The sequence below is a fragment of the Leptodactylus fuscus genome, chromosome 1, assembly GCF_031893055.1.
Source record: "Leptodactylus fuscus isolate aLepFus1 chromosome 1, aLepFus1.hap2, whole genome shotgun sequence".
Classification (NCBI taxonomy): Eukaryota; Metazoa; Chordata; class Amphibia; order Anura; family Leptodactylidae; genus Leptodactylus; species Leptodactylus fuscus.
Window position 1 is genome coordinate 345,568,320 of NC_134265.1, and position 27,945 is coordinate 345,596,264.

The following is a 27,945-nucleotide window of genomic DNA, read 5'->3' on the forward strand; positions in this document are numbered from 1 at the left end:
AAGCTTTATAATAGAATATAATACAGAGATATTCTGTCTAGCACAATGTATATTAGTGATGAGGGGGAGGGGGCATTATGTTACCACATGGCACATTACACATCATTAGAGATGAGCGAGTAGTATTCGATTGAGTAGGTATTCGATTGAATACTACGGTATTCGAAATACTCGTACTCAATCGAGTACCACTCACTATTCGAATGGAAAAGTTCGATGCAGAACCATCATTGATTGGCCGAATGCTATACAGTCGGCCAATCAACGCTGGTTCTTCTCCTACCTTTAGAAGTCTTCTCTGCGCAGCGTCCCGGCGGCGTCTTCCGGCTCTGAATTCACTCTGCCAGGCATCGGGCCTGGGCAGAGCCGACTGCGCATGCCCGTGCTACAAGAAAATGGCCACTTTGACTGTAAGCGGCCATTTTCTTGTAGTGCGGGCATGCACAGTCGGCTCTGCCCAGGCCCGATGCCTGGCAGAGTGAATTCAGAGCTGGAAGACGCTGCGGGGACGCTGCATGGAGAAGACTTCTCGGAGAATCCAGCCCGACCCTCACTCGTGGACATGATAAGTTCAATTTGATCGAATATTGGAATGTTACCTACCCCTGAAACGAGCATTTTCCCCCATAGAGTATAATAGGATTCGATATTCGATTCGAGTAGTCGAATATTGAGCGGCTATTCGAAACGAATATCGAGTATTTAACTACTCATTCATCTCTACACATCATTTATTAGAATTATTACATATTTCCTTTCTTCTTCCCAGCAGATCCGTTTTTCTGTTCATTTCAGATCTAAATAAAATAATAAAACATTTTGGGAAAAACACACAAGCTAAAAGTCCAGCACTGGAAGCCATTACTGCAAATATCTCCACGGCCACCATGTATTTCCCTCTGGTGCTCAGATAAGCCGGGATCATGGCCATCCAGACACTACAGAACAGCAGCATGCTGAAGGTGATGTACTTGGCCTCATTAAAACTGTCCGGTAATGTCCTCACCATGAAAGCCAGAAGAAAGCTGACAGCGGCCAGGAGCCCCATATAACCCAACATGGAGTAGAACCAGAGATCGGAGCCCTCATTACACTGAATGATGATCTTCTCAGGATAAGACTGAGTGTCCAGGTCCTGGAATGGGGGAGAAATAGACAACCACAGAACACAGATGACAACCTGGAAGGATGAACACAACAACACTATGGTATAGGGCAGCTTCACACTCAGCCATTTTCTCCAGGGGCTTCCAGGCTTGGTGGACTTAAAAGCAACACAAACCATAACAGTCTTGGCCAGAAGTGAAGAGACGGCCACTGAGAAGAAGACTCCAAAACTGGTTTCACGTAATCTACAAGTGACATCACTGGGACGGCCAAGAAACAAGAAGACAGAGAGGAAGCTGAGGATGATGGAGACCAGGAGGAGATAACTCAGGTTCCGGTTATTAGCTTTAACAATAGGAGTGTCCCGGTAGGAAATAAATATTCTAAATATGGAGCCGGTCACAAGACATCCGAAGAGCGAGATGGAGGAAGATACAGAAGCAATGGTGTCATTATGGTAAGAGATGAATTCCATTACTTTGGGCAGACATCGGTCTCTCTTCTCATTTGGCCATTCCTCACTTTGGCATTTACTGCAGCTGTCGGCATCTGTAGGAAGATTTCATAACATATTAAGTATTATAAACGACCTATCTGCTGGGACGGATTGGGAACTCAAAGTGGCCCTGGAAAAATCTAGAAATGACCCCATGTTAAAGGTGGGGTAAATCTGCAGAAGTCGGGGGCAGCACATGTGGGTATGTAAAACACATTCTCCTATAAACCACACGGATACTGCTGTAAGACTATCAGAGCCCATAACCATCTGGCTATATTCCTGCACTCATATACTGGAGCCTTGTACTGGGACCATAAGACTTTGCTGAAGTTATGTTACATCTTCGTGTCTGGTCACTGTCCAGGTCTGTAAGAGGACAAAATAAGGAGTGATCTTGTGAGTGTGACGTCACTCCTGTACTATACAGCCTTTATACTATGATATACATTTTGTAAATTATGTCCCTTTTTAGTAATATGTTTGTTGAGCTCATCCCGAAATATATCAAAATACATCAGTATTATTCGATGCAAAAAAATATATACAGTCCTATGAAAAAGTTTGGGCACCCCTATTAATCTTAATATTATCGGATTTTGAAATCTCAAGATCGGCTCAAGAAATGGCTGTTGCAAACACAAAAATATTTAGAACTAAAAATGATTAAGATTAATAGGGGGGCCCAAACTTTTTCATAGGACTGTATGTGTATCATGAGATGATCAGCTTTTCAATACAACATGAGTATTCTATATTATTTAACAACATGTTGTAATATTGTATTGAATTGGTTCATATTATTGTAGTCCTTAATAAAGTTGAGCTGAGGATGGAAACATCTGCATTATGGATCTCAATTTGACTCTTTATCATATTTCATAAGCAGAAAACATAAAATATAGCTCTAGAACATCATTGCCATCAAATACACTGATAAGACAGTACTACTACTCCTACTATCCTATACCGGTCACATTGGAGATCTCTCCTTCTGAACATGGCGCGCAGTCATAGCAGCAGATGTGAATTGTTGGTCTTGTTTTCTTCCTGCTTCCAGGTAAACATGGCTCTGAGCAGCGGGATACTGGGAACTGAAGGAGAAGACAAGAACCTTTACTGGAGTGACACAGAATGTCCATGTATGATAGAAGTAATAAAGTAACCTTGGAGGGTGCAGTACGGAAGGTGAAGTGTCCATGAGGTGTCCCCTGGTCAGTAAATCAAATAGGGAGTCTGTTGTTCTTCTTTCATCCCTTGTTACATCAATGTGAGTGTTTATACTCCAATATACCCTGCCTGATGTTAACTCTATCCTCACAAAATGGCAGCATTCATGGTTGGACTTTTTACATAATATCCATGACTATGACATCATCAGTGACCTCACACTCCTATAGTCCCTCATGACTTGCTTAGGTAGAACATTGCTAGGGAGAACTTTAGAGCCTTTTTGTTTCTACTCAAAATAAGTAGAACAGGTTATTAAACTATATAACAAAAATGTTCCCCAAACTCTCCCCTACACAATAGTAAATCTGTATTATTAATAATGATGTATAAATGAGATCTACGGCAATTTCTGGGGGGCGCTATGCAACAAAATAAGATTTTTTTTTTTCTTAATGTAGATTGTGAGCCCCACATAGAGCTCACAATGTACATTTTTCCCTATTAGTCTTTGGAATATGGGATGGAAATCCATGCAAACACAGTGAGAACATACAAACTCTTTGCAGATGGTTTTTTGCCCTTGGTGGGATTTGAACACCAGGACTCCAGCGCTGCAAGGCTACAGTGCTAACCAATGAGATTTATGTGTCATTAATTGTCACTTCACTTGGATACAATCTGATAGAATGTGAGAAATGTGATAGTGGTGCGGCAGCTCTGAAGGTAATGGCTGCGGTCTGACTGTCCTCGTCTAACATGGTGACACTACTGACCGCTATCTCTCTCTCTCTCTCACACAGGAATTTTGGAATTAATTTGGTTGGTGTCATGCTGAATCGCTTTTCTCCACCGGCAGATTGTTTTTCCTCTTTTGTACAGTACAGAACAAAAGTTTGGACACACCTTTTCAATCAAAGAGTTTTCTGTATTTTCATGACTATGACAATTGTAGATTCACACTGAAGGCATCAAAACTATGAAGTAACACATGTGGAATTATATACTTAACAAAAAAGTGTCTTATATTCTCGGTTCTTCAAAGTAGCCACCTTTTGCTTTGATTACTGCTTTCACAATCTTGGCATTCTCTTGATGAGCTTCAAGAGGTAGTCACCTGAAATGGTCTTCCAACAGTCTTGAAGGATTTCCCAGAGATGCTTAGCACTTGTGGGCCCTTTTGCCTTCACTCTGCGGTCCAGCTCACACCAAACCATCTTGATTGGGTTCAGGTCTGGTGACTGTGGAGGCCAGGTCATCTAGCGTAGCACCCCATCACTCTCCTTCTTGGTCAAATAGCCCTTACACAGCCTGGAGGTGTTTGGGGTCATTGTCCTGTTGAAAAATAAATGATGGTCCAACTAAACGCAAATCGGATGCCACTGCAAGATGCTGTGGTAGCCATGCTGGGTCAGTATAAATCCCCAACAGTGTCACCAGCAAAGCACCCCCACACCATCACACCTCCTCCTCCATGCTTCACGGTGGGAACCAGGCATGTAGAGTCCATCCGTTCACCTTTTCTGCATCGCACAAAGACACGGTGGTTGGAACCAAAGGTCTCCAATTTGGACTCATCAGACCAAAGCACAGATTTCCACTGGTCTAATGTCCATTCCTTGTGTTCTTTTATCCCACACAAGTCTCTTCTGCTTGTTGCCTGCCCTTAGCAGTGGTTTTCTAGCAGCTATTTTACCATGAAGGCCGACTGCTGCACAAAGTCTCCTCTTACCAGTTGTTGTAGAGATGCGTCTGCTGTTAGAACTCTGTGTGGCATTGACCTGGTCTCTAATCTGAGCTGCTGTTAACCTGCGATTTCTGAGGCTGGTGACTCGGATGAACTTATCCTCTGCAGCAGAGGTGACTCTTGGTCTTCCTTTCCTGGGGTGGTCCTCATGTGAGACAGTTTCTTTGTAGCACTTGATGGTTTTTGCAACAGCACTTGGGGACACTTTCAAAGTTTTCCCAATTTTTCTGACTGACTGACCTTCATTTCTTAAAGTAATGATGGCCACTCATTTATCTTTACTTAGCTGCTTTCTTATTGTCATAATACAAATTCTAACAGTCTATTCAGTAGGACTATCAGCTGTGCATCCACCTGACTTCTGCACAACACAACTGATGGTCCCAACCCCATTTATAAGGAAAGAAATCCCACTGATTAAACCTGACAGGGCACACCTGTGAAGTGAAAACCATTTCCGGTGACTACCTCCTGAAGCTCATCAAGAGAATGCCAAGAGTGTGCAAAGCAGGAATCAAAGCAAAAGGAACCGACAATATAAGACAGATTTTCAGTTGTGGTCACACCATTTTGTTAAGTATATAATTCCACATGTGTTACTTCTTTTTTAATGCCTTCAGTGTGAATTTACAATTGTCATAGTCATGAAAATACAGAAAACTCTTTGAATGAGAAGGTGTGTCCAAACATTTGGTCTGTACTGTATATACAGAACTAAAGATGCTGTTTTGGGGATTTATATACTTATAGTTCTTCTATTTTTGTAGTTTAATCAGTTTTTTACTGTTATGACTTTAATAGACTGTAATTCACAAAAATACTGCAAAATGTAACTAATGTCCAATAATGTAAGCGCAAAGTAACAGAAGAGCTGATGTAGAGGAATCCTATATGTAACCTATATAATGATGTATAAGGGCAGACGGAAGCGTTACATAGTCACATGTATAATGGAAGGCTTCTTACCTCCTGTGTGTGTCTCCAGGTTATAGACGAGGTATTTATATAAAGCTTCTGACCACTGACAGCCCATGGGGTAACATTTCCTACTATGTCCTCACGTATGTCCGTATATGTGGTCTCATCGATATATACCCTGTATATTATCTTATATCCATGTACGGCTTCTCCCCACTCATTAAAGTAATAGGAAGGTCTCATTGGATCCAGTGGACTCTTCATCCTCTGTAGGTGGCGCTGTAACTTCTGTGTGTATTGTGTAAGTCCGGTTATTGGATTTTCTGGATATTTGTCTTTTATATATAAGAACATTTCATGGAGAGCTTTTGCCAGGACTTCTACAGCCTCGTACAGTCTTGGAGAGACGCCTGATGAGAGTAGATATCCTATACTTGGTAGAGTCAACTGAACAGTAGAATTATCTTCTTCATCTCTGAAACTGGCTAAAATGAAGGAATCTTTCTCTTTGTCTTTTGCCATTAAATCCATTTTTTTCAAAAAGATCTTGTCTTTGAATAGATCAGGGAGAGTCTTGTAATTTTTCACAAAATCTTCCATTCTTTGAAAAGACTGTGATGAAAAGTCCACGACTAGACTTCTATTAAAATCTGAGAACAAGTAAGGAGAACCGACAGAACTAAAGGTAAAGGTTGGTGGAAGGATGAAAGTGTTATCAGGAAATAGGAATGCAGGATCCCATATCATAGTATATAATCTGTAACTGAAGGTCCCGCACAGTATAATGACTCTGACTTGTGGATTGTGTAATACCTGTAATATCTGATCATTATAGTCTATATTCTTATATATATCATCTGTATATTTTACGGTATAGGCCACACAGATCCCGTGCTCTTTCATGTACTTTCTGAGTATTTGCAGTTCTATCTCTCCATTATCATCATCTGATACTAAAATCCCAACCCAGGTCCAGCCAAAGTGCTCCAACAGTTCGGTGATCACCATATTGTGGATGTGACTATTTTGGACTGTCCGGAAAACATGTGGATAGAGGAGTCTATCAGATAATAAGGGGTCGGTGGCTCCATAGCTGATCTGTACAAGACAGAAGAGAACAGAAAGCATTGAGGCAGATTTACTAATCCTATGTAATATTCACACAATGTGACCTTAGACCAAGCAGTCTATAATATTGTCACAGTAGATCAGGCTGGAGGATAAATCTGGTGAATCTCCAGACACTTTTCTACTACTTCCTATTGGTTGTCTTATCTTGTGTCACTACTTGTAGTACATCTTAAACCTCGCCCATTTGTAGGAATCCACACTCCTTCCCCTCTAAAATAATCCTATAAAACCCTTGAGCCCCCCACTAGTAGGCGTTACTGGAGAACGTATTCTCAATGTATTTGTACTTAATGTAGATGAAAGGGAACTCTACGATAGTGCAGCAATCTGTTCCTTATACACACACATTTCTGGTTTATGAGGGGAGGGTCACCAGAATTGAGCCCCCAGAATCCCCCCCCCCAATCCTAGTAGTTAGGTATAAGATTGTGTGGGATTTGGTGCTGGATTAGGTTATACGGCACTGTGCACATATAAGTACAAGATAGATTGTAAGCCCTCGCGGGCAGGGCCCTCTACCCCACTGTGCCAGTCAGTCATTGTTAGTATTATATCTACCTGTATATTTTGTGTATTGTATGTAACCCCCAAATGTAAAGCACCATGGAATTAATGGTGCCATATAAATAAACAATAATAATGAATGTGATATAGATGAGACAAGACAGACTTCATCCTAGCCTACAATAAATACATGGAGTTGATCTTTCAGATCAGGTACAGTTAGTGCTGCTCAGCAGCTCAGCATGTCCAAACAAACAAATGAAAATAAAGACCTACGCCTCTCCGGTGGCTTACTAAACGAGTTATTCCTTAACTAGCCAGGAGGTCAACCTACTGCTGACCTCCTAACCAACAAGGTTCATAAGTAAACAAGGGGTACACATACCCAACCCTTTAGCAGCGTCCTTTTTGTCAGAGCTTTCCCAGACTGGTTGAGTGTGTGTTTCAGTCTCTCTCCTCTCTCTCTCTCTCTCTTCCTAACCAGCCCACCTGTGCTACTTACAAAGCCATATATATATATATATATATATATATATATATATATATATTTATTCATGCAAGAGATGAAGGTATGATACAAAATCCTGGCTATGCACATTGTACAGATGGCGATGTATAACTCTTACGTGCTATTCCAATGTGCAGACAGGACAAGAAGATTCCTTCATTTTCAAGTGTTAGGCCCTAATTTTTTTGCATGCCAAGAAGGGGGAAGGACCTAGTACTTCTGGAAGTGAGGGTCTCTGTATTGTTCCAGGACAACGCCTACCGGCGGATCGGGGGGGGGGGGGGGGGGGGGAACCAGCGCAAGGAGAGCAAGGAGGTCTTTTCAGATCCTGAGTATAATAATTGGAGCCCCAGGGGAGGTGAGGGAACATAATAAACAATGTTACTTACCTCTCTGGGATCCGATGTTAATCCAAGCAGGAATCGGGCCTATATGGTAATGTGTCAGACGTCATGTGGTCTGGGATATTACCATATAGGCCCAAAGCCTGTGCTAGCAGTACTATATAGGCCCGAAGCCTGTGCTAGAAGTAATAGCCTGTTACTGCTACCACAGGCTTTGGGCCTATACGGTACTGCTAGCACAGGCTTTGGGCCTATATGGTAATATCCCAGACCATGTGACGTCTGACACATTACCATATAGGCCCGAAGCCTGTTAGGAGAAACATCAGATCCCAGAGAGGTGAGTAACATTATGACCCTTATCTCCCCTGGGGCTCTGATTAATATACTCGGAGGTCTGAAAAGACCCCTGAGTATAATAATAGTTTGTGGGGCATAATAGAGCTTGAAGGGTCCACTGTGGCCCCTGTAACCTCTATCATGCCCCACAGCGGCCCCCCTGCAACCTCTATTAAGCCCCACAGTCTATTGTGCCACTGTGGGGCATAATATAGGCTGCAGGGGCTGATGTGATATATATATATATATATATATATATATATATATATATATATACAGTCCTATGAAAAAGTTTGGGCACCCCTATTAATCTTAATCATTTTTTGTTCTAAATATTTTGGTGTTTGCAGCAACCATTTCAGTTTGATATATCTAATAACTGATGGACACAGTAATATTTCAGGATTGAAATGAGGTTTATTGTACTAACAGAAAATGTGCAATATGCATTAAACCAAAATTTGACCGGTGCAAAAGTATGGGCACCCTTATCATTTTATTGATTTGAATTCCCCTAACTACTTTTTACTGACTTACTGAAGCACAAAATTGGTTTTGTAACCTCAGTGAGCTTTGAACTTCATAGCCAGATGTATCCAATCATGAGAAAAGGTATTTAAGGTGGCCAATTGCAAGTTGTTCTCCTATTTGAATCTCCTCTGAAGAGTGGCATCATGGGCTACTCAAAACAACTCTCAAATGATCTGAAAACAAAGATTGTTCAACATAGTTGTTCAGGGGAAGGATACAAAACGTTGTCTCAGAGATTTAACCTGTCAGTTTCCACTGTGAGGAACATAGTAAGGAAATGGAAGACCACAGGGACAGTTCTTGTTAAGCCCAGAAGTGGCAGGCCAAGAAAAATATCAGAAATGCAGAGAAGAAGAATGGTGAGAACAGTCAAGGACAATCCATAGACCACCTCCAAAGAGCTGCAGCATCATCTTGCTGCAGATGGTGTCACTGTGCATCGGTCAACTATACAGCGCACTTTGCACAAATAGAAGCTGTATGGGAGAGTGATGAGAAAGAAGCCGTTTCTGCACGTACGCCACAAATAGAGTTGCCTGAGGTATGAAAAAGCACATTTGGACAAGGCAGCTTCATTTTGGAAACAAAAATTGAGTTGTTTGGTTATAAAAAAAAAGGCGTTATGCATGGCGTCCAAAAAGAAACAGCATTCCAAGAAAAACACATGCTACCCACTGTAAAATTTGGTGGAGGTTCCATCATGCTTTGGGGCTGTGTGGCCAATGCCGGCATCGGGAATCTTGTTAAAGTTGAGGGTCGCATGGATTCCACTCAGTATCAGCAGATTCTTGAGAATAATGTTCAAGAATCAGTGACGAAGTTGAAGTTACGCCGGGGATGGATATTTCAGCAAGACAATGATCCAAAACACCGCTCCAAATCCTCAGGCATTCATGCAGAGGAACAATTACAATGTTCTGGAATGGCCATCCCAGTCCCCAGACCTGAATATCATTGAACATCTGTGGGATGATTTGAAGCGGGCTGTCCATGCTCGGCGACCATCTAACTTAACTGAACTTGAATTGTTTGTCCAAAATACCTTTATCCAGGATCCAGGAACTGATTAAAAGCTACAGGAAGCGACTAGAGGCTGTTATCTTTGCAAAAGGAGGATGTACTAAATATTAATGTCACTTTTCTGTTGAGGTGCCCATACTTTTGCACCGGTCAAATTTTGGTTTAATGCATATTGCGCATTTTCTGTTAGTACAATAAACCTCATTTCAATCCTGAAATATTACTGTGTCCATCAGTTATTAGATATATCAAACTGAAATGGCTGCTGCAAACACCAAAATATTTAGAACTAAAAATGATTAAGATTAATAGGGGTGCCCAAACTTTTTCATAGGACTGTATATGTATATATATATATATATATATATATATATATATATATATATATATATATATATATATATATCTATAGGGGTTGGATGTGTGGAGAAGTGAGGAGTCTGTGTTTCAAACTTTACAGAGTCAAGTCACAGCTGGAAGAAGTGGTCATGGTGGTCCAAAGGGAAGAGACGGGAAATGTGGGAAGACGTCTCCTGTGAGTATTACTGCACATTGCATTGTATTTATTGTAATGTTGTAATTTATTGTAATGGTACTGCTAGCACCCCCAATCCCCCCGCTGTCTGAGGCGGATGATGAAAAGATGACACCCCCCCCCCCCCCCCGGACTCAATACAGAGAGGGGGGGGGGCGTCTTTTGATCATCCACCTCAGGCAGCAGAGAGGCTAGGTTCACCACTGTTCAGGACACTATTTTCCTGATGAAGTCCCTTAATCTGTTATGAGGGGAAGAACCCAAACAATATACAGAGTCTGCTCCAAAAGGAAATAATTTACCAAAGTGAGTCCTGCCCCCCAAAACCCTGTCCTCTGTATGAAGGAAAGCATCGCATTGTACCCCACATCCATGGATTATTAATTTCTTATATTACACTTCTTTAGGGGTGTGGTTTCCAAGAAGGGTCACATTTGGGGTGTTTTCCCTGTTTTGGGCACCTCAGGGTTTCTGAAAATGCCACAAGGCTCCTGAAAACAGCAAATCTTCCCTCCAAATATCATTCTGTCTCTTCTGAGTTCTCTGACACCAGCATACAACTATACATAACAAATTCAGGGTTCTTGTTTTTTTAATACCTTATGGACATTTGCCAAAATAGTGTGGATGCGGATGTCGGGTATTTAAATTTTGGGGGCTGCATATCCGCCGGGTCTTTGCTGTATTTAGATTTTTTTAAAAACCACGATCAGTGCTCAAGGCGCCTAAGTGTAAGCTGAACGAGGCATCATTTTTCGGGCAGAGCATGGCGCCCTCATTTTGGGGAGGATCATCAGCACTCGGAACGAAATCTCGGGTCAGCAATCATTGCCAACACAGACGGGAGCCTATTGAAGAGCAGGCTTGTCTAGCATATACTCCTATTACAAACTGCTTTCTGGGGTTCAAGATTCACACAGGGGTCTAATAAATACAGTATTAAAAAAAAATCCATAAGTTTGTTGAATCGACAATTTTTTACGCTGTTTCACCTCTGATAAAAATTTGAATGAAAAGTTATCAAAGCAAAAGACGTTCCCCAATTGTTTTTGAAATTTTCTTTAGGGATTAAAATGTCAATTAAACTACAAAAATTTGGTGTCCCCAGAATCCAGGTGAATTGACGTTTTGGCTTTACATCAAACACCCTAAAAACAAAGCACGTAACGTAAGAAAGTCGCAGAAATGCACTTTTTCTCCAATTCCACCCATTGCTGAATTTATAGGATGAGATAATAAAATTTACAACAAAAGAAATAAATGGCTCACCATACTGTATATATTAGTGCAAATTAACGGTAGGTCTCAGAATTATGGACTCCAATTGTAGTATCCTACTAATATTAGAAATGTGAAGGTTTGTGTGTTTGGATGTTTGTTCCTCAATCACGCAAAAACGGCTAAACGGATTTGAATGACATTTGGCACATAGATAGTTTGTAACCTCGATTAAAACATAGGCTACTTTTTATGCCGGTAAATGATATGGCTTCACGACTGTTATGAATTTATGTTCACATACTATATTACACTGCTCCTGCAGTAGCTTATCTCAGGTCCAAGGCTGATACCTCTCTGTGTAAACACTCAGCTAACCCTCAGTGAATTTGGTACACACATTTGCATATTATCTCATCTGCTCCAGGCAGTGCTGACACACTGGATGGGAGAACACCTTTAATCTACATTGGCAGTTTGCTAATATTAAAGGGACTTTACCAGCAAAATGTTGCTGTATGAGCCCCACATATGAGTGAATAGCCTTTAAAAAGACTATTCAAGCCCCTCCCCCCTGTTTTAAAATAAAACCATAAAAACATATTTGTAAATCATACCTTATCGTGCACGGTAGGCGGTCCTCCACGGTCCGACGTCACCTTCGGTCCCGCCTGCCTCTTCTTTCTTCTTCCAGCGACGCCCTCCTGTCCTTGCTCTTCCCTGCCTTCATCTTCTTTTCTTCCGGAATAAAGAAGTTCACAAGTATACTGCGCATGCACAGTACACTCATGTAGTTCTAAGGGGTACTTAGAACTACAACAAAAATGGTGCCGACGCATGCGCAGTAGCTGAACACAACCCGCCGGAAGAACAGAAGATGAAGGCGGGAAAGAGCCAGGACAGGAGGACGTCGCTGGAAAAAGAAAGAAGAGGAAGGAGTGAAGGCAAGATGACGTCAGACCTTGGAGGACCGCCCACCGTGCATGATAAGGTATGATTTACAAATACGTTTTTATGCTTTTATTTTAAAACAGGGGGGAGGTTTAAAATCACATTTGCGGCGCCTGAATAGCCTTTTTAAAGGCTATTCACGCATACAGTCCTATGAAAAAGTTTGGGCACCCCTATTAATCTTAATCATTTTTAGTTCTAAATATTTTGGTGTTTGCAACAGCCATTTCAGTTTGATATATCTAATAACTGATGGACACAGTAATATTTCAGGATTGAAATGAGGTTTTTTGTACTAACAGAAAATGCGCAATATGCATTAAACCAAAATTTGACCGGTGCAAAAATATGGGCACCTCAACAGAAAAGTGACATTAATATTTAGTACATCCTCCTTTTGCAGAGATAACAGCCTCTAGTCGCTTCCTGTAGCTTTTAATCAGTTCCTGGATCTTGGATAAAGGTATTTTGGACCATTTCTTTCTACAAAACAATTCAAGTTCAGTTAAGTTTGATGGTCGCCGAACATGGACAGCCCGCTCTCAAATGATCTGAAAACAAAGATTGTTCAACATAGTTGTTCAGGGGAAGGATACAAAACGTTGTCTCAGAGATTTAACCTGTCAGTTTCCACTGTGAGGAACATAGTAAGGAAATGGAAGACCACAGGGACAGTTCTTGTTAAGCCCAGAAGTGGCAGGCCAAGAAAAATATCAGAAAGGCAGAGAAGAAGAATGGTGAGAACAGTCAAGGACAATCCACAGACCACCTCCAAAGAGCTGCAGCATCATCTTGCTGCAGATGGTGTCACTGTGCATCAGTCAGCAATACAGCGCACTTTGCACAAGGAGAAGCTGTATGGGAGAGTGATGAGAAAGAAGCCGTTTCTGTACGTACGCCACAAATAGAGTTGCGTGAGGTATGCAAAAGCACATTTGGAGAAGCCAACTTCATTTTGGAAACAAAGATTGAGTTGTTTGGTTATAAAAAAAGGCGTTATGCATGGCGTCCAAAAAGAAACAGCATTCCAAGAAAAACACTTGCTACCCACTGTAAAATTTGGTGGAGGTTCCATCATGCTTTGGGGCTGTGTGGCCAATGCCGGCACCGGGAATCTTGTTAAAGTTGAGGGTCGCATGGATTCCACTCAGTATCAGCAGATTCTTGAGAATAATGTTCAAGAATCAGTGACGAAGTTGAAGTTACGCCGAGGATGGATATTTCAGCAAGACAATGATCCAAAACACCGCTCCAAATCCTCAGGCATTCATGCAGAGGAACAATTACAATGTTCTGGAATGGCCATCCCAGTCCCCAGACCTGAATATCATTGAACATCTGTGGGATGATTTGAAGCGGGCTGTCCATGCTCGGCGACCATCTAACTTAACTGAACTTGAATTGTTTGTCCAAAATACCTTTATCCAGGATCCAGGAACTGATTAAAAGCTACAGGAAGCGACTAGAGGCTGTTATCTTTGCAAAAGGAGGATCTACTAAATATTAATGTCACTTTTCTGTTGAGGTGCCCATACTTTTGCACCGGTCAAATTTTGGTTTAATGCATATTGCGCATTTTCTGTTAGTACAATAAACCTCATTTCAATCCTGAAATATTACTGTGTCCATCAGTTATTAGATATATCAAACTGAAATGGCTGTTGCAAATACCAAAATATTTAGAACTAAAAATGATTAAGATTAATAGGGGTGCCCAAACTTTTTCATAGGACTGTATGTGGGGCTCATACAGCATAATTTTGTTATTTTGCGGCCGTGATTTTGCGGCCACAAAATCACGGGCTCAAAATAATGCGGCGTATGCGATCCTAATTTCTATTGAAATCAATGGGAGCTTTTACGGCGCGCAAACTCTGACATGCCGTATACGTGCCAGATCACACTGCACGTTACATCATGTGAATTTACCCTTAAGCTAGCCTGCCAGTGAACTCATTTCTTTTGCTGTGCTCGTGATTGTTCCGGCATCTCAGCAGCTTGCTGGGACACCATATAACGAGCGCGTTGTTGGCGTTGATGATCCCCATGATACCCTTACAGCTGCCGAAACGACGGAGCAGGCGGATCATCGACTCCAACAACACGCTCATTATATGGCTTCCCAGCGAGCTGCTGAGATTCCGGAACAATCACAGGCACGGTGCGAGGAATGAGTTCAGTGACAGGCCAGCTTGACACCTGCCAAAACGCCAGAGCAGGCGGATCATCAACGCCAGCAACACGCTCATTATATGGCGTGCTAGTGAGCTGCTGAGATGCGGCAACAATCACAGGTACGGCGTGAGGAACAATTTCAGCAGCAGGACAGCTTAAGAGCTGCCAAAATACCAGAGCAGACAAACCATCAACGACAGCAATTTGCTGAATATAGGTGGATCATCGACGCCAACAACATGCAGATAAAGTCGTGGGCAGAGACACACACACAAACGACATACAAAATACACAAGTGCAAAACTGGGCAATTCTTATGGGGCCAGTACACAAACAAAAAATGAAATATACCCGTGTGAAGCCGCGTCCTCTTGCTAGTGTCCTATAAATAAAAAAACCCATCACTGACTCAGGTAGAATTTTCATAAAATATAACTTTTAACCCCTTCCCTCCGTGGGAATTTTTTCAATTTTCGTTTTTTAATTTTTGACTCCTCCCTTCCAAACCCCATAACTTTTTTATTTCTGCGCATGCGGAGCCGTATGAAGTCTTAATATTTGCGAGACAAATTGTTCTTCCTTATGCTACCAATAGCTTTTCGTACAATGTACTTTAAAGCTGCAAACAAAATTTGGAATGGGCTGGATTTGAAGAAAAAGTGCATTTGTGTGATTTTCTTCCGGGATTCGTTTTTACTGTGCAGCCAAAATGACCTGTCCCCTGTATTCTATGTTTCGGTACAATTCCGGGGATACCAAATTTATATGGTTTTATTAACAATTTAACCACTTAACAAAAATCCAAAACTGTGCCAAAATTGTTTTTCAAAAATTCACCATATTCTGACACCCGTAACTTTTTTATACTTCCGTGTACAGGGATGTCTAGGGTGTCTTTTTTTGCACGGCCGGGTGTATTTTTTAGTTCTACCATTTTGGAAAATTGCAATTGCTTTGATCACTTTTTAAAAAAATTTTTTTAGCAGAGGCAAAACAGTGAAAAAAATGAGAGTGCTTACCGTACGGGAAAATATTTTTATAGATTTGTAAAGGGGGCATTATAAACACAAGGATACCTAATGTGTAGGTGTTTCACTGTATGTAAGTACTTTTTATGTGTTCTAGGATAAAGGAAGTGATTTTAATTTTTCTGTTCACACGGTGCAGTGCTGCGTGGTGTGTGCCGCTCCTGTTGTGCTGTGCCCGTGGGGTGGCGCGGCCAAGAGCCTGGGGGCTTGGTCTGGTGGCAGGGGTGTTGCCGGACCACTGGGTCGTTCGCCCAGTGGGTGCTGTGTTGCAGTTGTGGCGGTCGCTGTGCAGCGCCGCGCCCAGTAAAGTAGGGACCCACTATAAAGAGGTCATATCTTTTAAGATATCTTAAGACACATAAGATAAAACACTGCTTGTACAAGGCTCAACTCACCCAAAGGGCCTATCATTCTGTTGGTTAAAGGCTCAACTCATCATAAGGGTCAAAAAATAAGCTGGTTAGAGAGTCAACTCACCCAAATGGCCTAACATTCTGCTGGTGCAATGCTCAACTCAATTAAAGGTGCAACGTTTAGATGGCTTCTTTCCAAACCAAGGGTGATTCCTTTCGGTAAGGTCTGATGGCTGGTTTCCAGCCCTGATTATCCTGGTTGATCGTATTCAGTAATGAGGCCAGCTCAGCATGAGGATCTTGTACGTTACGTTGTCCATGCCCACTAATGTGCATGAAGACTCGATCACAGTAAATGTCCTTATTTTTTCTCCAGTTCAATCTCTGAATGAACTGCTCTGACAGATGGCCTAGGCACTGCTGCAATGGCAATCATTGGGTTTTCCTGTTCTGGTTCCAAAAATCTTGTGTCTTACTTGAAGAAGAGACAATCTTAGTCTGACTGCTGGTTGCTTGTGCTGCCGCATGTGGAGTTGGGTCTGTCATCCTTGTGATGAACTCCTCATTCTGGATCCCATTACTTTCAACAGTCTCTAAAGTCTTTTGACACTTTGAATTTTGTTCGGTTCCAAAGGACTCTGTGTTTAGATTTGGCTCAGTCGCAGCTCCAGGACATGCCTTGGAAGGCAAGGTTTCCTTTAGTGGCTCCATCTCAGCAGGATGATAATGATGATGATGATGATGATGATGATGATGATGATGAAGCTTGGTTAAATTGGTGTCGGAAGGGAAAGTGGTTTCTGATCTACAGCTAAAGTACTGGAGCGTGTTGTTTGATCAGAACCCTGTAGAGGTAATGTAGAGTCCCATGTTAGAGGACCATTACCGCTAGTAGTGGTTGCAGCCAATTCTCCACCTTTGCGGTCCTCTAAACAAAAGTTATCCCAGGACTTGATGCCAAAATTGTATCAATTTCACAATCAAAAATCAAGGTCAATGTCTGGGTCCTCAGTCCAATCCACTGCATCAAACCAACACAATGAGAGTGTTGGTTTTGGAACCACTGGATTAGGGGCTAACAATTTTAAAGGGGCTAATACTCTGCTGGTGCAAGGCTCTACTCACCCAAAGTGCAAAAAACTCTGCTGGTGCAAGGCTGAACTAACTTAAAGTGCCTAAAACTCTGCAGGTAGAGGCTGAAGTCACCTCAAGGGCTTCAATCTTTGCTGGTAGCTCAGCTTAAGGGACTCTTAATTTGGAAGGGCTCGCGTGAAGGGCCAGAAAATGAATTTTTGGAGGTCTCACCACTTCACACACACACACACACACACACACACACACACACACACACACACACATATACACATACACAATGATAGTTAAGGGTGGGGGCTGTTGGATTTCCCATTACCTATGCCATCTGTGGTTGTCATGGGCAATGTGATTCAAAGGGGTGCATGCTAATGTTTCTTTAGCTTTAAATTTGTGTTTCTGTCCATACTAATGTGGAGGAAAGAAGGTTTCCAAGTATTTTTCAACTTTGATAGAGGTTCTATTGAGTGTGGGAAAGTGTGCAGTTAATAGGCTGTGATAGTGGGGTAGTCCTGGGACTTGGGCATGTTAGATGCCCCCAGACATGCTTCTCCTGCTCTCCCAGTTGCATTCTAGAGGTGTTGACATCATCTGCTGGGGTGTCATTGTGGACTTGGTGACTCTCCTTAGTCGAATTGTGGTTTCCCCTGAAACGAGCATTTTTCCCCCATAGACTATAATGAGATTTGATATTTGGTTGAATAGTCGAATATTGAGGGAATACTTGAAACGTATATCGAATATTTCACTACTCGCTCATCTCTAACTCACATATATCCCATCTCACTCATATTACACTTGTACTAATAGACAATGTCTAGAGTGTCCAATACCTGAGGGTATCCATATAGTCCAAGGATTTGTGCTGCTGAAATAGTGGTAGATGAGTGGTGGTCTCCAATGATACCGGCCAGATGGCCAAGGCCCCTACAGGAGTAATTAGGTATTACATTATCCGGGCCAGATAGAAGATGTAATACATGGTGTACCGCCAAACGCTCATCTATACATGTGTCATAAATATCATATCCCAGTGTAATATTGGGTAAAATGTCAGGATTCTGGTTAATATTATCAATGGCAAAGAGAAAAATCAGAGAATGTACAAATCCCTCAAAATGCAACCTGTAAATAGACAAATATATCAAGATGAGGAACTGACCAGAGATCTGGTCTCCATTTATTGTACACTATACACTATTATTTACACTACATGACCTCAGTAATATGAGAGAGTCCTGTTAATTTTTTAATCCATTAAAAAAATTATAGAGTATAACACTGTCAGGGCTCCTAGGACTATATATCTATAATACATAGTGTATGACACTGTCAGGGCTCCTAGGACTATATATCTATAATACATAGTGTATGACACCGTCAGGGCTCCTAGGACTATATATCTATAATACATAGTGTATGACACTGTCAGGGCTCCTAGGACTATATATATATCTATCTATAATACATAGTGTATGACACTGTGAGGGCTCCTAGGACTATATATCTATAATACATAGTGTATGACACTGTCAGGGCTCCTAGGACTATATATATCTATAATACATAGTGTATGACACTGTGAGGGCTCCTAGGACTATATATCTATAATACATAGTGTATGACACTGTCAGGACTCCTAGGACTATATATATCTATAATACATAGTGTATGACACTGTCAGGGCTCCTAGGACTATATATATCTATAATACATAATGTATGACACTGTCAGGACCCCTAGGACTATATATCTATAATACATAGTGTATGACACTGTCAGGGCTCCTAGGACTCTATCTATAATACATAGTGTATGACACCCAGCAGATTCAATAGTTTTGTTTTCTTTCTAGGCTTTTTACATTAAAAAAATCAAAGAAATATCCATCTTACTTGATCTTCCCACATAGCAGTTTTATTGTAACAACTAATAATTCAATCATTCATTTTGGGGACTGATAAGGGCAACAGGTTTGGTTGAAAGTGAAGAAGAAGATTTTAAATTAAAAAGGAGCGGAATGCCTCAACAACATGGCGCTGATATTGGAAGAAGCAGTGGTTATTTTTCTGTTTTTATTTTCTTGTTATTACAGTAACATTGTGGCAGGTATAGAATTTGTAGAGAAATTGTGGCAAACTCTTAATCTGCTGTTAGTTATAAATTAAGTAGAAATTTTTCTAAGGAATTTTTCATAAAAAAAATCACGAACAAAAAACATTTTTAGTGAGAAGTTATTAACCCACAGTGAGTGTAAAGATTGTAAGTGAGCTTTGTGTATAGCTGAGGATACTGGTAGGAATACATGAGCAGCATTTACTAGGAGCTGGAATATGAGGAGAATCACAAGAACCTGCACAAGATCCTCCGGCTACAGAAATATCAGAGACACTTCCATGTGGTTTATCAAGTCCTTATCTTCAGAGAATTGTCTACAGACCTCACACAACTCGCTCTATTTTTCCGATGGCAAATTGTACATGAAATAAGGACTTACTCAGTACACCAAAAACCTGTGTGATTTCGGACTCGGAGTTGACGATAACCTGCAGATTTATACAGTGTCAATAACCCACCGATGATGAGATCTCCATCCTGGGAACATTTCAGCACATCGTTATCAACTTCTCTAATCCTGAGATCACAAAGTAATTGTGTAAGAGGAAACCAAAGAAGAAGTAACATAATAATGAGACTGTGCATCTCCTTGTAGGAGTAGGATAATGATGATGATGATGAGATGACGTATATCCAGTCCTCAGTAAGACATGATGGGTAGAAGCAGTGAGCCCAGCAGTGACACAGAGAGCACGGCCCCCAGGATCAGGACATGCTATATGGTGACTGCTCTCATCTCCCCTCCTTTTATACAGTATGATGGGATAGATTTTCTATTCTCTGCTCTCATTGCACATTATTCTGGATCTGCTCTCCGAGGATTGTGCTCTGAACCGTCCTTACTATAGAGAATTGTAGAAGAAATAACCAGTCTCTGCCGTCCTTGTCTTATACTGATTTATTTCCTTTTGTAACACAAACATATTCCATAGCCCTGTACAAAGATTGTCATCACTCACATTAACCCCTGACACTACTGAGGCCACAATCTAATGTTCTGACCGATAAACCCACAAACAATGAGGGGAAATGTCACCATAGGCTAAAAAGTCACATCTATTTGGCTTATTATTTTTTTCTTAATACCATAAATCATTATTAAGTTTTACAATAAGTAATAGATAGGGAGGAACAGATATAATAAAGGCCAGCAGTAAAGACCATGCTTTATAGATATAGTCCTAAGAGCCCTGACAGTGCCATACACTATGATATATATATAGAAACCAGTGCAGTGTGAAGGTGAATGGGCAAAGGACAGCATACTTCCAACAGGCCCGAGGGGTCTTAACATCGCTCTTAACATCTATATCAATGAACTGGCTACAGCCCTAGAGGCCTCACCAACCCCAGGCCTCACCCTGAACGACTGGGAGGTGAAGTTCCTGCTATACGCCGACGATCTCCTACTCCTGGCCCCCACCGAGAAAGGCCTCCAAAAAAGCCTGTCAGTGCTGGAAAAATTCAGTACCACATGGGCCCTACTCATCAACCAGAAGAAGACCAAAGTCATGATATTTCAGAAGAAGGGCCACAAAAAAGCCTCCACCCCACAATTCACACTGAACGGCTCCACAATGGAGAAAAACAACAGCTACACCTGCCTGGGGCTGGAGCTCAGCCAATCAGGAAGCTTCAAAGCAGCAATAGAAACCCTGAAAGGAAAAGCCTGCAGAACCTTCTACGCCATCAGAAGACAACTGTACCACCTCAAACCACCGGTGAGGGTCTGGCTGAAGATATTTGACGCAGTCATCTCCCCGATCCTTCTCTATGTCAGTGAGGTTTGGGGCCCAGCCACCTACCCAGACCAGTCAAAGTGGGATTCCAGCCCAACAGAGAACTTCTACCTGGAGTTCTGCAAATACCTGCTCCATGTCCATCGCAACACCTCCAACATGGCCTGCAGAGCAGAGCTAGGCAGACTCCCTCTATGGCTCACCATACAGAAGAGGGCGTTAGCTTTCCAGGCGCACATCCAGGGGAGCAAGACCGACTCCTACCACCACCAAGCATGGCTAAGCCACCTGAGCAAACCAGACACCCCCCAACCAAACAACAGCCAACAACCAAACCAAAAACACCATCAGATGATAACCAAGGCCAAAATAAAGGCGACCACAAAGGCAAATAGAGAGCGGTACATTGAAGAATGGAGAAATGAAATAAATAACTCCAAGAAACTCACCATGTACCAATCCCTACAAAGGGACTACACCATGGCCACCTACCTGGAGAGAATACGCCACCCCAAGCACAGACAGACCCTGAGCCGGTACAGACTGAGCACCCACAACCTGGAGATGGAGACGGGGCGACACAGGCAGACGTACAAGCCACGGGAGAACAGACTGTGCCAGCACTGTGACCAGGGGGCCCTAGAAGACGAGACCCACTTCCTGATACACTGCACCAAATACTCAGCAATGAGGGCCGTCTACTACCAAAGACTCTCTGCCCACATCCCAGATTTCATATCTGCAGGCGAGAAGAGGAAACTCTACATCCTACTGGGAGAAGAAGAGGCCACTGTGGAGATCGCTGCCCAATATGTGTTCAGCTGTCACCAAACAAGAGGAAGATGAGACTCCACGGACTGCTATACCCAAAACCACCCACCCCACCTCCCCATATAGCGGTCACCAACTAAGAGGAAGATGAGACTCCATGGACTGTTATACCCCAAACCCCCCCCCCCCATATCCACCACTCACCCACCCGAATCCAACTCCCCCCCCCCACACACACTTTACTAGCTTTGGCAATGCCAAATATCTATTCGGACGTGCCAATAAAGCTTGTTTGATTTGATTTGATATATTGTCAGGGTCTGGGTTTGCTAGGTGGGGTGGCATAAACACACAAGTCCAGTTTCTTTTAGTCCAAAACAAAGGTAGAGTTTATTTTCACTCAAAAAGGTAGTGCAGTAACAAGAGGACACAATACAAAAATAAATCCCTGCCCGGCTAGGCTCTAACTAAACCTAGAATAGGTTACCTCACCTAGAATAACAGAAATCCAAAAGCCAGTAGAATCACTCAGGACACAGCTCCCAAAAATATGACCTCTCTGTCAGCTCTCCAGCCAAGCTCTGCCCAAGTGTTGCTGCTGGAACTGACTTCTTAAGCCTCCTTGACGAGGAGACTCTCTGCAGCTGAGTCGCTGCTGGAACATCCCCAAAGTGTGGACTGGAGGGGGGTGGAATGACAGGTCCCACTATCATCCTACCTGTCATTCCTAAAAATCCAGCCCAGTACTGAGCATTTACTAAAATGCTCAGCAGACAAAAAGTTGTCTGCTGAGAACAAACATTCCTGGAGTTTTCTCATCTCACCCACCTGAGTAGTCTGGGTGAGATGTATACCCCCTCCATTACCTGACCAGCCATAAGCTTTCATACCCCCCCTCTTCTCCAGACCGGAGGGCTGGGCATTTGTGACCATCATACAATGCACCCTTGACAGGGCATCAGCGTTTCTCAATAATTTCCCTGGCCTGTGTTCTACATCGAACACCAAATTTTGCAGAGACAGGAACCATCGGGTAACCCTAGCATTTCTGTCCTTATTGATTTTCATGGTCATGGTCAGTGATCAATTTAAACTTTCTCCCCAGGAGGTAATACCTCATAGCATCCAGCGCCCACTTAATTGCCAAACATTCCCTCTCTACAATGGCGTAATTTTTCTCAGCGGAGGACAGCTTCCTGCTCAGGTACATCACTGGATGCTCCTCACCATTTACCACCTGGGACAGCACTGCTACTAGACCTGCATTTGAGGCATCTGTCTGCACCAGGTACTCCTTCCTAAATTCAGGGGCTATCAGCACTGGATGCTGACATAGAGCTTGCTTTAACCTCTGGAACGTCTCCTCTGCCTCTGGTGTCCAGTGGATCATCACTGACTTCCCACTTTTCGTCAGGTCAGTGAGAGGAGCTGAAATAGAGGCAAGGTTTGGCACAAACCTCCGATAGTAGCCCACAATGCCAAGAAATGCCCTGACTTGCTTCTTGGTTAGCGGCCAGTTCTGTATTGCCTCCACTTTATTGATTTGGGGCTTTATTACCCCTTTTCCAATGACATAGCCCAGGTACTTGGCTTCCTCCAGCCCTAAAGCACATTTCTCAGGGTTGATAGTAAGGCCTGCCTCACTTATGGAGTCTAGTACTGCCTGCACCTTACAGAGATGACTTCCCCATTCTGGGCTATGAATGACCACATCATCCAGGTAAGCCGCTGCGTAGTCACGATGTGGCCGCAAGATCTGGTCCATCAACCTCTGAAAGGTAGCAGGAGCTCAATGCAAACCAAATGACATAACCCTGTACTGGAACAGACCTTCTGGAACAACAAAGGCAGTTTTCTCCTTGGCTTCTTTAGACAACGGTATTTGCCAGTAACCTTTTGTCAGGTCCAGTGTGGTTATGTACCTGGCATTACCCAACTTCTCAATCAGCTCATCAACCCTGGGCATGGGATAAGCATCAAACTTGGAAATCTCATTCAATTTTCTAAAACCAACTTTAAAGTACCATTGGGCTTTGGTATCAATACAATTGGGTTAGACCACTCACTTTTGGATTCCTCAATTACACCTAACTACAGCATACGTTTAACCTCAGCTGACACTACCTCCCTACGTGCCTCTGGTATTCTGTAGGGTTTGAGGTTTACTTTCCTCCCAGGTTCTGTCTCTACATGGTGCTCTATCAGGTGTGTACGCCCTGGTAGATCAGAGAACTTGCGTCTATTCTTCTGCAGGAACTCTATTGCCTCTTGTTGTTTACAGGAAAAAAAAAAGAGGCCTTCAAAGAAAAGAAGACGCCCCTACAGTCAGACATGGCGGAGGTTCCCTGATGTTTTGGGGTTGCTTTGCTGCCTCTGGCACTGGACTGCTTGACCATGTGCATGGCATTATGAAGTCAGAAGACGACCAACACATTGTGCAGCATCATGTAGGGCCCAGTGTGAGAAAGCTGGGTCTCCCTCAGAGGTTATGGGTCTTCCAGCAGGACAATGACCCAAAACACACTTCAGGTCAGCACTAGAAAATGGTGGTGAGAGAAAGCCCTGGAGACTTGTAAAGTGGCAGCAATGAGTCCAGACCTGAATCCCATAGAACACCTGTGGGGGAGGGGGAGAGATCTCCTGATGGCAGTTTGGAGAAGGCCCCCTTCACATCTCAGGGGGGACCTGGAGCAGTTTGCCAAAGAAGAATGGTCTAAGATTCCAGCAGAGCCTTGTAAGAAACTCATTGCTGGTTACCGGAAGCGGTTGTGCGCAGTTACTGTGTCTAAAGGTTGTGCTACCAAGTATTAGGCTGAGGGGGCCAATACTTCTGTCTGGCCCATTTTTAGAGTTTTGTGTAAAATGATCAATGATTTGACTTTTTTTTTCCATTCTCTTTCGTGTTTTTTCACTGCAAGCAAAATAAATGAAGATATTACCAAAGAGTTTGTGCTTACAATCATTTTCTGGAAGAGACTGAGTATTATCTGACAGAATTGCAGGGGGGCCAATACTTTTGGCCAACACTGTATACTGTTCTCCAAACTAGTCCTCCTATAATTCTATATACTGTTCTCCAGACTATCCTATCCTATAATTCTATTGTTGGGGAACACCCCTGGTAGATGTTGCCAGTTTTCAAATCTGGGGAAGAAAGATATTTTTGCGAGCTCTCGGAGAACACAATATTCACAGATAGTTATGATCAGCAGGAGATACTTAAAAACATCCTGTTGAAACTGGTTTTCAGGACTATGTACATTTTGAGATTGCTATAGGATTAGTTTTAGCTTCAGTAAATGAGATAGAGAAACTGCAGACAGGAGGCATGTCTTATCTCAAGGTTAGTGAACTTTGTGCAGAATAACATGTTACACTGAAATGGAGTATATAGAACAAAATGGAGTATAACAGATACATGACTATACTTGCCTCTCACATTCCCCTATTTTGAGCATAGTTCTGCAATCACTAGTACTTCAGTTATTTCACCTGCCCTTTGTTCGGGATTCCCAATGTTGCAGCAGTTGTGCTTAATATACAACATATCTAATTTTCATTAGTACGCCCTCCTGTCATGTGATATGTTGACCTCAACTTTCAGCCATGTTCTTCTTCACAAATCATTTGTTAGCATCTGTTAGCATCTGTTAGTATACATTTATATTCATGTTAGTTCAGACATTTTCAAACAAAGTATTAATTTGAACAAGCAAAAGAAATACAATATTATCATCACAATTTAATTCACGAATTTTCAAATTTCATCAGGGTCATTGTAATGGCAACACAATTTTCCCCACTGTCTGACACAACCCTCTTTGGCCGCAGTGATATAGTCCAATTAATCCAACAATCCAATCGTCCTTTAGATTTCCTTCTCAGGATCCATATCCTTTAATAGTTTATTGTCCAATTTGTTTTTAAGAACATCATCAGGTGGGGACAACACCATAACATTGAGGTTTTTCTTATAATTACACAGATGTACTGGCTATCAACAGGAACTGGAGGGGACCATCGATCTGAGGCCCTTCTCACATGTGTCTTTATCATCTTCGGGTTATAACATAGAAGTTCTTTCCACTGACTTAGACTCTGGAGGGTGGGAGAGAACTCAAAAATACACATTGATCTCATGTTTTTGACAATTCATCACATAGTCATTCAGCACACCAGACTACATCTGGAACAATTATGAAAAATACAATCCAAATCTAGAGACTGAGGCCAATTATTTCATCAGACATGTACCTTATAGAGAAGACAAATACAAGAGAAAAGTGATAAATACATTCCAATACCTTGGGACTAGTATGTGGGTAAGATACACTTGTTATATCCTCATGCTCTCCACTATTTCTCATCACCTGTCCTGTTTGTGACAGTTTCCTGCACCAGATATGCCTCAGGCCATCCTGAATAGAAATCAACACACACAAGCACGTACTCATACCTTTCCACCTTACTACGGTATTCGAAATACTCGTACTCGATCGAGTACCACTCGCTATTCGAATGGAAAAATTTGATGCAGAACCAGCGTTGATAGGCCGAATGCTATACAGTCGGCCAATCAACTCTGGATCTTCTCCTACCTTTAGAAGTCTTGTCCCCGCGGCGTCTTCTGGCTCTGAATTCACTCTGCCAAGCATCTGAGCATGCCCGCACTACAAGAAAATGGCCACTTTGACTGTAAGCGGCCATTTTCTTGTAGTGCGGGCATGCGCAGCCGGCTCTGCCCAGGCCCGATGCCTGGCAGAGTGAATTCAGAGCCGGAAGACACCATGGGGACGCTGCACGGAGAAGACTTCTCGGAGAATCCAGCCCGACCCTCACTCATGGACTTATTAAGTTCAATTTGATCGAATGTTGCCTACTCCTGAAATGAGCATTTTGCCCTTATAGAGTATAATAGGATTCGATATTCGATTCGAGTAGTAGAATATCGAGGGGCTACTTGAAACGAATATTGAATATCGAGTATTTAACTACTCGCTCATCTCTAATCAGGACTTGTACATCCTCTTGATCCTTGCTGTCTCTGGCTTATTTCCTCCTGGACCATTTTGGTACTGCAATGATTTAAAACCTGAAAAGAAAGCTGAGAGGTTTGGTCTATTATGGTGACCATGTGTGGTGAGGCATGTCCCCCAGGTCTGTGCAGCTGGGTTAGTGGCAGTGTCTGCCCGCATGCTACTTCTACTTTCTTTTGTATCAGCCTTGATGTGTGCCTTGACTTTTGACTATACCCACCTGTGTGGGGAGCAGCAGCAGGGTCTCCATCACCACCTGAATAGCCTGGAAATTCATTTAGGCTTAACATTAAACATACAGAAAGTTCTTACTCTCCAGATCGGACCATAGTTCTACTATATCAAACACCTACCCTCAGGCATTGTACCTTAGTTCAGTGATGGCTTCTAGTTCAGCTTCATGAGCTGAGACCCGTAGGGTTCCATAATGGTTCTAGTAGGGCTTGGTTTACCGTTGGTTTACCTCGTATTCAGTGACCATGTCATATCTGATGTAGAATCCGTCATCATTCCCAAATTTAGAAACATCAGATCTGCAATGAACTCAAAATCAAAGTTATCAATAGATTCATATCATTTTCATGATCAAATCAGCAAAAAATTCTAATTTTTAGTTGTCTGATTCTCCTTATTACAGATTAGAAGGTATTTTGCCATTGAAATGTATTTTGGCTGAACCTGGGATGTCGCCAGAATGAACTTTGGTTACAATTCAATATTTACAAAACTCAAACATGAACAATGGTATGTAGTCTTCTTTCTTAAGTCCTGTTACAAACAATCTTCATGGACCAAATTACACCAAATAGCCAGGCTGATCTCAATGGCAAATCTAGACAATTCAAAAGTGTGTATTCTCTTATCACATTCTCAACATAAACTTCGGCAACATACTTGAACCTCCTGTTTCATGCTTATAGCCTACTTTCTGGCACTGCTTCATTACATCAACATCTTTCAACTATTCATTCCATGTTTCACGTAATCCAACACATAGTGACCACTCATTGACCAAAATACAATAGAGAGTCCACTGGAATGTCAACAATTGTATTTACAACCTCTTTCTTTTTAAAGAGGGACATGTTTGACACAATTCCACACTATATTCCGG

General features: G+C 42.3%; 1 protein-coding gene across 1 annotated transcript; it reads right to left on the bottom strand.

Annotated features, from left to right (window-relative positions):
* Positions 1–727: 727 nt before the first annotated feature.
* LOC142197600 (vomeronasal type-2 receptor 116-like) lies at positions 728–27,916 on the bottom strand. The gene is made up of 8 exons (XM_075268468.1): positions 27,852–27,916; positions 27,295–27,364; positions 26,100–26,213; positions 25,777–25,893; positions 6,346–6,536; positions 5,487–6,117; positions 2,574–2,697; positions 728–1,656 (listed from the first exon to the last, which is right to left on the bottom strand). The coding sequence occupies exons 1-8, from the start codon at positions 27,914–27,916 to the stop codon at positions 728–730; spliced, it is 2,241 nt and encodes a 746-aa protein (XP_075124569.1).
* Positions 27,917–27,945: the final 29 nt, after the last annotated feature.

Coding starts and splice junctions, on each gene's coding strand:
- LOC142197600 (XM_075268468.1), bottom strand. CDS start 27,916: ATGTCCCTCTTTAAAAAGAAAGAGGTTGTAAATACAATTGTTGACATT. Junction 27,365..27,851: donor ATTCCAGTGGACTCTCTATT/GTATTTTGGTCA, acceptor AGTTCATTGCAG/ATCTGATGTTTCTAAATTTG. Junction 26,214..27,294: donor ACATGGTCACTGAATACGAG/GTAAACCAACGG, acceptor ATTTCTATTCAG/GATGGCCTGAGGCATATCTG.